Source organism: Pteropus medius, unplaced genomic scaffold (assembly GCF_902729225.1).
Source record: "Pteropus medius unplaced genomic scaffold, Ma_sr-lr_union100, whole genome shotgun sequence".
NCBI lineage: Eukaryota > Metazoa > Chordata > Mammalia > Chiroptera > Pteropodidae > Pteropus > Pteropus medius.
Window position 1 is genome coordinate 9,250,347 of NW_024352783.1, and position 11,725 is coordinate 9,262,071.

Here is an 11,725-nt window from a genome sequence, read left to right on the forward strand (position 1 = left end):
GCCGTCTTCTGCCCTGTTTCCCAGGACACAACTCCCAAGCCCTCCCTCTGACCTGTGCCCATACCTTGCTCCACCAGCTCTTGGGGCCAACTTCTTCCCAGGGGCCCCCATGGGACAGACAGGCAGCTCCAGAGTCCAGGCGGCAGGATGGGGGGCAGGCATGTACTTGTGGCCAGGGTTTGTGGGTCTCTGCTGGCAGCCTGAGGCAGGACCAGAGCAGACTCCAGGCTCTTGGCTTGAGGCTGGGTTCTGGATCCTGGGTCAGCTGGGTAGGGGGCTGCTGGGTGGCAGGACGAACTGGCTGGAAAGAGCTCAACTTTTGCACCCGAGGCATAACCACAGCAAAACGCCCAGGACCTGCCTGGCGCTGCACACCTGCCTTGGGCAGGGGCCCTGGGATCCCAGTGGGTGCCAAGGGAGCTGGGGCACTGGGCAGCGTCCCCCAGCGGCGCCATGGTGGCCATGCAGACCTCATCTGGTCACATGCAGCCAGCGGGTGGGAGAGGCTGAGCCTTAGTGCCTTCTGCTCTGGGGGGGATTTTTTGGGGGGTATTTGGGTTGCGGGCTCAGGCTCTGCTGGTGGCTGGTGGTCCCCTGAGGGAGACTCTTCTTCGGGTTGCTCAGGGCCAGGGCTGGCTGATTTGGCCAGCTGTCCAGGCCCCAGGTCATGGTGTCTACCCAGGAAGACACTGGTCATGTCAGAGGCTGGGTTCTCCAGCTGAGAGGCAGAGGATGGCACAGGGCCCACATGCTGAAGGAAGGGGTTTTCAGGTATAGGGGGTGGCCTGGAAAAGCCCTGGCGGCTGACAGCACCTCCTGGCCAGGGCGAGGGTGGGCGCTGAGTGGGAGGCACGTCCACGTCCCAGCTGGGGACCAGCGGGGGCACTGTCCAGGGCGTCTCGGCATCCTCAGACTCACGCTGGCTCTCCTGGGGATCAGGGGTAACCGCAGCTGCAGCCACTGCTGCCTGCCAAGGCCCAGGGCTCGTTGGTCGGTGGAAGGGCTGACGCACCCTGGGCTTCACAGCTCTGGTGGGAGGCTCGCTGAGACGGCGCCACGTGTGTGGGAGGCGCGAGGGCAGGTTGAGCGAGCAGCTCCTCGGGCTGGGGCCCAGCAGAAGGGGTGGCGAGGGCTGCTGCGAGTCGCCAAGGGTGGGCGAGTGGGGTGCGCCCAGACGCCCAGAGACTCGGCGTGGGGTCAGGGGCTCCCGCAGCGAGCGGAAACGCCGGGGTGGGGGAGAGAAGGGCGGCTGAAAGGGGCTGGAGCGAATGGAAGGCTGAGGGGACGCGGGCCCCACAGGGGAGCGGTAGCCCAGGCCCGGCAGGCTCCTCAGCGAAGGCTGGGGAGACGGCCAGACCCGCCTCCACGATGCCCGTGGGGAGGGCCCAGGGAAGCCAAAGGGAGCCCCTTTCCGGTGGGAGCCCCGGAAAAGAGGCTGAGGTCCGGAGAAGGCTAGCAGGTCAGGGGGCACCTCAGGGCTCACGCGAGGGGCCTCCACAAAGGCCCACCAGCTGGCCTGCGGTGTGAGCGGCACGTGGGCTGGGGCAGCCCAGGGCGGTGGGTGGCGGCGGAGCGATCCATACGGCGAGGCTGGTCGGGGCAGGCCCGAGAGGGCGCAGGAGAAGGGGGCGGGGTCTGAGGTCTGAGCTGGGGCTGTTGCGGCGCAGGCGGGGAGATCAGCGCACTCCAGTGGGCGGGCGGTGCGGGTGCACAGTGTGAGTTGTTGTTGTTGCGCGCCCGCGCCTGGGCCCTCCTCAGCACGATGGGGGTGCTGGGCCGGTCGGGATCCATGCCGGCCAGCTTGTAGCCGAAGCGCTTATAGGCCGCCTCCCTGACTGCTGAACCCCCCAGCCGGGCCTTCTGGCTGCCTCTGAGCCGCGGGACGGGCTTCTTTTCCGACAGCGTCTTTTTGAGGAAGCGGGCCAGCGAGGTGGCCGGGCGAGGCGGAGGACGGCCAAACTCAGGGCTGAAGCCCAGGCCACGGTGGGCACGGTGGGCGCCGAAGGCTGATAGGGCGCGCTGAAGGTTGCGCTGGCGCGGCGTGAGAAAGCCCCAGAAAGGGTGGCCGTAGGGCCCCATAGGCACCTGAAGCATTTCCTCCTCTTCCTCATCCTCCTCCGCATCTCCCAAGGGCAGGGGGATGTCCAGGGACGGGGGGAGGGGCACATCCAGCTTCTCCTTCCCAAACAGCTTCACCTGGGGCCGCGGGAAAAGGCGGAACCTGCGGATAAGGGAGAGCTTGGACCTGGCAGGCTTATCCATGCCTTGCTGCTCGAAGAAGGCGGCGCTGGGCAGGCGGAAGGAGGTGCCCTGCCGCTCCCCAGCCGCCTCCTCTGGCTCCTCCAGCTCCGCGATGTCATCCATGGGATGGGCATAAGGGTTGTGGGGCGAGAGGATGGGTGGCGGCACCCACGGGTACTCGAAGGCCGACTCCTCTGGATAAAAGTAGGGCACTTCGGGGGGATAGATGGCCTGGTCCCCACCTCCATAGATGTCTTCTGCGTAAGGGACGCCATAGGGGGCAGCATAGGGCACCCCGTAAGGATCAAAAGCAGGTACATCATGTGGAAGGTTGTACTGGAGGTGGTAGGGTGGGTATGGCGCTTCATAAGGTGCAAAAGGGTCCAGGTAGTAGCTGTACGGGTACGGCTCGCCCTCGTAGCCATAGCCATCGTAGTAGCTGTAGGGAGACGTGTACCCCGCTGGGGGCGCGTAAGGGGGCTCGTAATCGTCGTAGCCGTAGCCATAGCCGTAGCTGGATGTGGGATAGTAGGAGCCACCATAATAGTCAGGGTGGTAGTAGTCGTAGTGGTCCTGGAGCGAGTACCTATGGAGGTGGTCTCCGTAGGGTGGCCAGGCCGGGCTGTAGGGGCCGTAGGCAGCTAGGTAGGGCTCTTGCTCCTCCTCGTACTGGTAGAGCGACTGCCGGTCGTAGTAATCGTCGCCCTCGCGATGGTAGTCATAGTACTCGCCAAGGTCTTGGAAGCCCTCGAGCCCGTACAACGACTTGCGGGAGCCTGCGTGCCGGAAGGGGGCCTCATCCTCAAAGGGCAGGAAACCCACAGGCTCGCCCGACGCATAGATGCTGCGGCTGCGGGGGAACCTTCGCAGGCGGCCTCCGGGCCGTAGGATCTCAGCACCCGATGGGAAGGGCAGCTTGCGGGAGCCCACACGGGAGCCGGAGCGGTTGAGCCAGGCATCCATTGTGGCCTGCTCGCTGCCAGACTCCTCGGCCTTCTTGATGAGGAACTTCTTAGTAAGCCAGTTGATGGCTGTAGAAGCCTTGCTGAGTGACTGGGCACGCGGCCTGAGGCGGCCGTATCCGCGACGTCCGGGGAAGCGGATGACCATGAAGGACGGCTTCTTGCCTTTCATCGCACGCTTCTTCTTGCCCATGCGCATCTGCGTCATGAGCTTCGACGTTGACTTGAGCACAGTGCGTGCCTTCTTCTTGCGTTTGGTCTTCTGCGGGCCGGTGTGGAGGCCCCAGAAGAAGGCTGACGCGCTGCGGAACTGGCCCTTCTTGGAGATCTTGGGTGTGCGATCGCGGAAGCCCATGAACAGCCGCGACGTCCCCTTCAGGCTCCGTTTAGGTTTCTCCGGCTCTGGCGCCTTCTTCCCCTTCTTCCCTTTCTTGGCTTTCTTATCATCATCTTCCTCCTTCGCCATACTGACAGCCTACTCACTGGGCCGAGGCCGGTGTCACGAGCTCAGGGACTTGGAGACAAGAGGACGTCCCGGGTCTCCTGCCTGTGGCGGCACACGCAGACTCCAGTTTTGAGCTGCCAGGACTGGGTGGCTTGGGGAGGGACGGCTAAGCTGCTTCTGGCTGGGACCAGGATTCCGAGAGGACGGATCCATAATTCATTTCCTTCAGACGCCGCCTTGGGTTTCACCCTCAAGTGGTGGTGGAAGGTGCGTGAGTGTTATTTACCCGAGAGCAGGGGAAGCCCTGGCTGAGGCCTGTGCTAAGGGTGACCATCTTGGCTCTAAAGTCATGGTGACGACCACCCTGGATCAAGCCCTCCCTGTGCCTCAGCCAGTTCAGCCCACCAAAATGAGTGCTTAGGTCACTGCCACTTCACAGAGGAAGACACTGACCCCCAGAGAGGGGAAGCCACCTGCCCTAAACCACTCAGCACATCTGTACTGTGCAGGAAGTGGAGCTACGTCTCCTGAGCCAGGGTAGGACCCACATAGTTGCCTTAGAGGGGAACCTTGGACCCTCCAGGTCCTGGGAGAGGGTGGAGGGGAGTGGGAAGGGCAGGTGCCCAGGGCTTTGGTCAGTGTAACTGGAGCTGGCGGGCTCTTGGGAGCATGAATAATGCATTGAGGAGAACCAGGGTGCCAGCTCAGAAGGCAGGGCAAGGTGGGGGCATTTCAGTGGAACTCCAGCAGGGCCTTGTGAGGCCACATGCCAGGGGGCTGGGGGAGCAGAAACAGAGGATGGGTCAGGCCTGGCTCTGATCCTCAGCTCTGCCACTGACTGGCTGTATGGCTTCAGGAAAGCCCTTGCCCCCTCTGGGCCTCAGTTTCTTCATCTGTAGGATGGGAGTGATAAGCTGTGCCCTGTTTTCTTCACAAGGAGAAAGCAAGACTTGATGGAGCTGTTGAGAAACATAAGTAGCTGGAGATGCTACATGTGTGGCTCATATCTGAGGTTCCTGGCCTCTCCTCCCAGTTTCTGCCCTTGCTAAGAAGTCTGTGGCCAAGAGGACCCCATCCTCTCTGGTTACAGCTGATTGCTCCAGGGTGGACACTTGACACAAGGCCATATGCCCACTGTCTGGCCAGTGACCAGTCCACTTTTGAGAATCTGCACTGTAAGAGGTAGGAGCTGTGGCTTCATAGATGAAGGGGGTGGGAGGGAGAACAGGGGGTGGCAGCTCTGGGACCTGAGGCCTCAGAACCTTTTTTCCTTCTCCTCTCCCTCCCTCTCTCCACCCCTCCTCACCCCTCCAAGGATCAAGGATCAGGACACAAAGGGCCCAGGGTGGTTGAAGACAGACCTCCAGCTAATGTCACTGAAGTTCTGTTTAGTCTTCAGGTCCCAAAGCAAATTGGTCCTTTAAGGTTTTACACAGGAGACCCCAGAGCAGAGAGGTTCTAGCTCTGGTTTTGCCACTTGCTGACTCCATGCCTTCGAGTGGCTTCAGAGCCTCAGCTTGCTCAGCTATGAAATGGGGACAGTGAGAGGCTTCTCTCAGACAAGGGGCGAGGAACCGAGAGGTGAATCTGTGAGTGACCAAGGTTCTTTCTCCCCATCTCCTCACTTCTTCTGCATATTCACTTTTTTTCTCTTGTCTCTGTTCCTCCCCCAAAATTCACTGAGAGCCAGTCAGGTGCCCAGCAATTCAGGAAGGGGGTCGTGCCAGGGGCTAGTGGTGCCTGTTTCAGGCAACCCCCAGGGAGTGGAAGCTGGAGCATTCGGGTGGCTTCCAGGGTGAGGTGGGGGTCATGCAAGAACTGGGCCTTGTGCAGGGTGGAATTTTGAGGGGGTGTCCACTCTCCATATCACCTTCTATACTGCCCATTACCCTGCTTTGTTCTGGGCTGTGCCTGCTCCCCACTTGAGGAAAAAGAGGGTAGGGGGTCATTCTATCTGAGCCCAGAAATGCCAACAACCACCCTTTTCCCTCCTGGAGCTGATTTCTAAATTGAGGTCCCAGCCACTATTATCTCATGAGGTTCTCATGAGATGGAGGCCCCATCTCCATTCTCCAGATAAGAAAACAGTCTCAGAGACAAAGTGACTTGTTCAAGATCACCCAGCTTGGGAGGGTAGAACTGGGCTCAGACCAAGGCCTGGGTGGGTCCAAAGTAGCTTCCTGCTATTCCTTCCTGCCTGCTGGGTTCCTGGATACTTAGGCCATCATGTGGGAGGGGAGTTGGACTCCTCAGTCAGCCTGGACCCTGACCCTCAGGTCCTATAGCCAGCATACATTTGCTTGGTCATTCATTTATTCATTCAGAAGTTATTTTTTGAAAGCCTGCTGTGCACCTGGCTGTGTGTAAGCATGGGAAATACAGCTAAGAACAAAACAGATAAAAACTCTACCCTTGTGGAGTTTACATGTATGGGTGGGGAGTTATCAACAAACCAGGAAAATAAGTAAAAGATGTAATTGATCAGGTGGCAATAAGTGCTGGGATTGTAATAAAGCAGAGAGAGGCATGAAGAAGTGGGTGTGTGTGCGACATTGAATAAGGTTAGGGATGACCTGCTGGGAAGTGACACTGGGGTCAAAAGCTATAGGAGGAGGAGGGGGGGTCCTGGGGGGAAGCACAATGGTCCTGATATGATGGAGGAACAGCGAGGCCAGGGTGACAGGAGTGCAATTTGGAGGTGAAGGGGGGAGGTGAGGCCAGAAGTTGGGGCTAGGTATATAGGGCCTTGTGGGCCATGGTAAGGACTTGGCTTTGCGAGTGAAGCCAGAGCCATGGGAGGGTTTTGGCAGAGAAGAGATGGGATTGGACCTCAGTCTTCACAGGATCCTTCTGGCTGTTGTAGGGGGCCTGGACCATGCTAGGGGCAGTGGAGATGGAGAGAAGTGGTGAGATCCTGATTATCTTGCAGGTAGAGCCAACAGGGGAGTCATAAGTATCTCTAAGATTTTCTTAATTAACAAGGGCAAGGATGGAGAGGCCACATCTGAGATGAAGATGGCTGTGGGAAGAGCCAGTATGTCAGCTTTAGATATGCTGGTTTCAGAAGTCTCTTGGGCACAGCAAGGGAGTTGGGGAGGAGGGCATCATAGAGCTCAGGGCTGACAACATCAGTTAGGGAGTCAGTGGCACCTAGGTGGTGTTGAAGCCATAGTTCTGAAGGACAACACTAGGGAATGAGTGCAGATGGAGGACAGGCCCAAGGAATGAGCACTATTTGGGGCCAAGGAGTTGGCAAGTGGCTGAAGAGGAGGGCAGGGCAGCTGCAGCAAATGAGCATATGGGTCAGGTTAATTAAGGACAGCCGACCATTGGAAGCAGCTACATAGAGCGACAAGCAGGGGCGGGGAGGTGGTGCCGGTAGAGTGATAGGGGCAAGGGGGTTAACAGCCTGATGGGAGAGAGTTCAGGGAAGAAAGGACTGTGGTGGTCACAGGGTGTGTGTCCCTGTGAACATACCAAAACCCATTGCATCATACATGCTTTAGTGAGTGAACTGTATGGTGTGTGGATTATATCTCAATAAAACTGTTCATTTAAAAAAAGAAGCAAAGGAGGGAGGAAGGAGCCCATTGCTGGGAATGTATCTTACAGAGTCTCATGCACACAGGGAATGGGCTACATACCAAATTACTCACTGCTACAATATACCATGGTACATTCCACAGTGTACAACACAGCTATAATAAAAAAACATGAAAGATCTCTGTGTACTGATAGGGAAGATCCCCAGGATCTGCTAATAAACAGAACAGGGTACAGAACAGTGTATTGTCTATAATATATACCTAGGCTTGTCTTTTGTATGGTGAGTGTGTGTGTGTGTGTGTGTGTGTGTGTGTGTAAGAATATAAATTTGCATTTCCTTTTATTTACATGTAGAAATATTAGAAAAGATACACAAGAAATTGATCAAAGTGGTTATCTTGCTGTAAATCTGTGGTTTGAGTTGTGAAACATGAATACATTTCTGATTCAGATGAACAAAAATGTAACACTTAAAACGAAAAAATGAAAATGCGGAAAAAAGAAATTGAAGACAGTGAGTGGAAACATACCTTCAGAAGAGCTCTCAGAAGAATGATAGGGCTGCAGGGTCCAACCCCACCCCCAGGCTCCATGTGACATTTGAGGAAACTGAGGAGGGAAGAAGGGCAGGGTTGTTTTGGGCTCAAGGACACCTCTCACAGTCACACCCCCTGCCTGCCCCAAGTTAGGGGGGTCCTTAGCCTCCTAGAGTTTGTCCAGGAGAATAATTGAGAGGCCAACATGGCAAGTGGCCAATGGGCTTGACTGGGGCCTATGGCACACTCAGTGGGCATCTTTAGGCTCTGAAGCCCCATTGTTCAGATGAAGAGACTGAAGCTCAGAGAGGTGAACGTAGCTAAAAGAGAGCCCAAGGCACTTAGAGAAGGAGCCCAGGGTATACGGAGCCAGGTGGCTCAGAACTCTGGGTCAGGTCCAGTTCCCATTCTGGATCTGACCACAGGAAATTGTGCAGCCTCTACACTTGGTTCTTCTCATCTATAAGTGTAGGAAGTGTAGGTACTAATATTGCCTCCTACTGCCAGGGCTGATGGAAGCATTAAGAGAGAAATAGAGAGCTAGGCAAGTGCCTGGCCTGTAATAAAGTGCCATTACTGTTATTATTGCTGATACCAGTATTATAGGCTGCTGCTCCTATTTGCTGTGAGAAGGTGGTCTGGGTGACTGCTGGCAGCAGGTCCTGCCCCCATGACCCTTTCTGGTCTCTGGGGCCTAGGCTTGCCCCCAGGCTATGTAGGCAGTGCTTCTGCGCCCCCCCCCCAAGCCCCACCCCAGTCATCTGGAGCTGCCCTTTCTCTGGTGGGTTCAGGATCCCCCCTCCCTCTCAGGGTCCTCAGTCTCCACAGCAGGCACTGAGGGGTATCAGGGAATAAGTCTCTTATTCATGCCTCATATATTGGTGCACTTATTATGTGCCAGGCACTGTGCTGGGCACCAGGGGAGTCAGAGTAGAGCATAACCAGGCATGGTCTCTGCTCTCACGTAGCTCCCAATGTCACAGGGAACGCAGACTTTAAGCAAAGAGCCACACCAAAAAGGGAGAAACTGCAGCCATGGGAAGAGCTATGAAGGCCAGGCCACATTGCAGGTAGGCAAACACTGCATCGGAAGGCCAAGAAAGTTCTCCTGAGTTGATGACCCTAAGCTGAGATGTGAAGAATAAGAGGGAGCTAATTGAATTGAAGAGGGAATAGTGTTCCAGGCAGATGGAACAGCAGGTGCAGAGGCCAAGGGATGAGCGAGGCAGAATGACGGGAGCATGTAAAGTGAGAAGCAGCTAGTATGGCAGGAGAGACCAGCCCCATGAGGCCATAGAGGCTGGGGTGGAACTTTGGTCCTCAACCCTAGAGTAGTGGGGGCGAAGGGGGTGGGGCATGGCAGGGTTTAAAAGCTGTCAGAAATGTGACCAGATATGCATTTTGAAAATAATAAAAATAACCAACACTGCCAAGTGTTACTATATGCTAGGTTCAGTGCTGAATGCTTTCTTCTAATAATATCACTAGATTCTCACAATATGCAAGATGGGAACTGCTATTCCTATTTTATAGATGAAGGGTTCAGTCTTAAAGAGGTTAGGTCACTCAGCCAAGAAAGAGCCCACAATGAGAAAATGATGAGGCCTGTGCTGAGAACTACCAGGCTATACACTACTCATTCAACCTATGCTACAACCTCAGGAAGTAGGGACTATTATCCCTCCCACTTTACAGATAAGGAAACAGGCCCAGAGAGGTCTAGTAAGTTGCCTGAGGCCACACAGCTTGAAACCAGATTCAGGCCCAGGTAGTCTGGTCCAGAGTGTCCATGCTCTCAATCACTGCCTCATATTACTTCTTGGAAAGTGTTCTAGAAAAAGCTCTTGTGCCACTGTGTGAAGGATGAGGAAGGGATACACAGTGGAGGCAGGGAGAGAGGATAGTGGCTTGGCCTGGGACAGCTGTGACAGAGTACAGTGGACACATTCAGTAAGGGGCTGCATGGGGGCCTGAGTGAGGGTAGAACCTTCAGGGTTGGCTTGCTGCAGCTGGATGGAGAGCAGAATTATTCTCAGAAGTGAGGTGGGTGGTCTGGGGATATCACAGATTTGGTCTGGGACAAGGAGAGTTTGGGGTGTAGGACGTCCAGGTGGAGAGTGAAGGATGTGGTTTAGACTCACAGATTGGGTGAGATGGAGGCTCGGGGAGGGGTAAGGCTGTCTAGGAGAGGGAGAGAATGAGAAGAAGGGGGCCTCAGATGCCAGTCCTTAAAGACTGTGTGGGAAGGAGGCAAGGAAGAGAAGCTGCCAGAGGGGACTGCCACCAGATGTGCCAAACTATGAAAAGCTTGCTCAAGCAAATGGGGTTAGAAATGTTCGCTGTTTAGCAATGTGTGGCATTAGGGCTTGGCAGTACCTGTTTTGATGGCATTTTAGAGAGGGCTGGCATGAGGAAACTGACACAGGGGTCGACTTGCAGAAGCTAAGCCATGAAAAGAAGGTGGCCATAGAAATGATGTGCCTAGGGGGCTCATGATTTTTTTCAATGGGAGAGGCGTAGAGAAAAAGGGCTATATGAGGTTGCAGTAAAAAAGTCTGCAAGTCAAGGAGAGAGGGCTCTGGAGAAACCAACCCTACTGGCACCCTGATCTTGAACTTTCAGCCTCCAGAACTGTGAGGAAGTAAATTTCTGTTGTTGTGGGGAGGGGAAAGGTAGATGGAGTAAAAGGGGTCAAATATGTGGTGACAGAAAGAAATCTAACTATGGGAGGTAAACACACAATGCAATATATATATGCCTTACTGTTAAATTGTACAGCTGAAACGTACTGGATTTTGTTAACCAATGTCACTATAAAAAATAAATTAAAAAAATAAATTATAGTACAAGGGCAGAAAAAAAAATTGTTGTTTAAGCCACCCAGTGTGGGTACTTTGTTATGGAAGCCCAAGCAAATGAATACGGATTACAGTTAACCCTTGAACAAAGGTGGAGTGCGGACGTAGACAACCCTGTGCAGTAGAAAATCCGTGTATAACTTTTGACTCCCCTAAAACTTAACTACTAATAGCCTGCTACTGACTGGAGGCTTCACTGATAACATAAGCAGTTAATTAACACATATTTTATTTGTTATATGTATCATATACTATATTCTTACAATGAAGTAAGCTAGAGAAAAGATGTTATTAAAATCATAAGGTTTGCCTGTGAATTTTTTCAGATTGTTGCAAATCTCCAAAAAGTTTCCAATATATTTGCTGGAAAAAAATCCATGTAGAAGTAGACCCATGCGGCTCAAACCTGTGTTGTTCAAGGGTCAACTGTAGTTGGTGAATCAAGGGGATAGATCCAGGAGAAAGGGAGGGAGGGAGAGAGAAGAGATTGAACCATTTGTGGCATGGCATGTAGAGGCCGTGAGGAAGGAGATGGGGTACAGATGAGTATGGGGTTTTGGGAGACAAATTTTCTAGCTGGGGCTTGAGGGGAGCACAGCGGGTTTAGAAGAGCTGCCAAGGGGGAGCTAAGGCGGTCAGTGATGTGGGAAGACGCCAAGCCATAGGTAATACAAGTACCCCCAGCAGCATTCCTAGAGCCGGATGAGATCTTGAGGACAGATGAGTTCAGGGTTTCCTGCTAAAGGAGGTTTCCAAAATGAGGACCCATGGAATCTAAGCTGGAGAGGAAGAGACATGGAGATGGACACATGGACAAATGATGGTCATTCATGACCTGAGGCTCCTTTGCACCCAAATCTTCTAAAGCTGGAGGAGGGCCACCTTCTGGGAGTACAGCTCTGTAGCTCAGCAGTGGGCCTGAATGGGGGTAGGGGAATTGTTGACTTTCACAAAGACAACCAGGCTGTCTGAGCAGGAAAGGACTTCAGGTCGCCCTTGCCATAGCCTCCCTGCACAGAAGGCACAGAGTGGGTAAGGAATGGGAACCGGGTGGCTGCCTGGGACAGGGCCCTTTGAGAGGTATTAGGGGAGGCTTCTCCAGGCCTAAACACACCATCCTTGGTACGAGGGCACTGC

At 54.5% G+C, this 11,725-nt stretch overlaps 1 protein-coding gene across 1 annotated transcript in view; it reads right to left on the minus strand.

Annotated features, from left to right (window-relative positions):
- The window catches only part of MYO15A (myosin XVA), a 53,062-nt gene extending 49,142 nt beyond the window's left edge, over nucleotides 1-3,920 (minus strand). Inside the window, 2 exon segments of the mRNA XM_039847551.1 lie at nucleotides 65-1,615; nucleotides 1,618-3,920. Coding sequence (XP_039703485.1) covers nucleotides 65-1,615; nucleotides 1,618-3,669 — 3,603 coding nt within the window. The 5' untranslated portion in view covers nucleotides 3,670-3,920.
- Nucleotides 3,921-11,725: the final 7,805 nt, after the last annotated feature.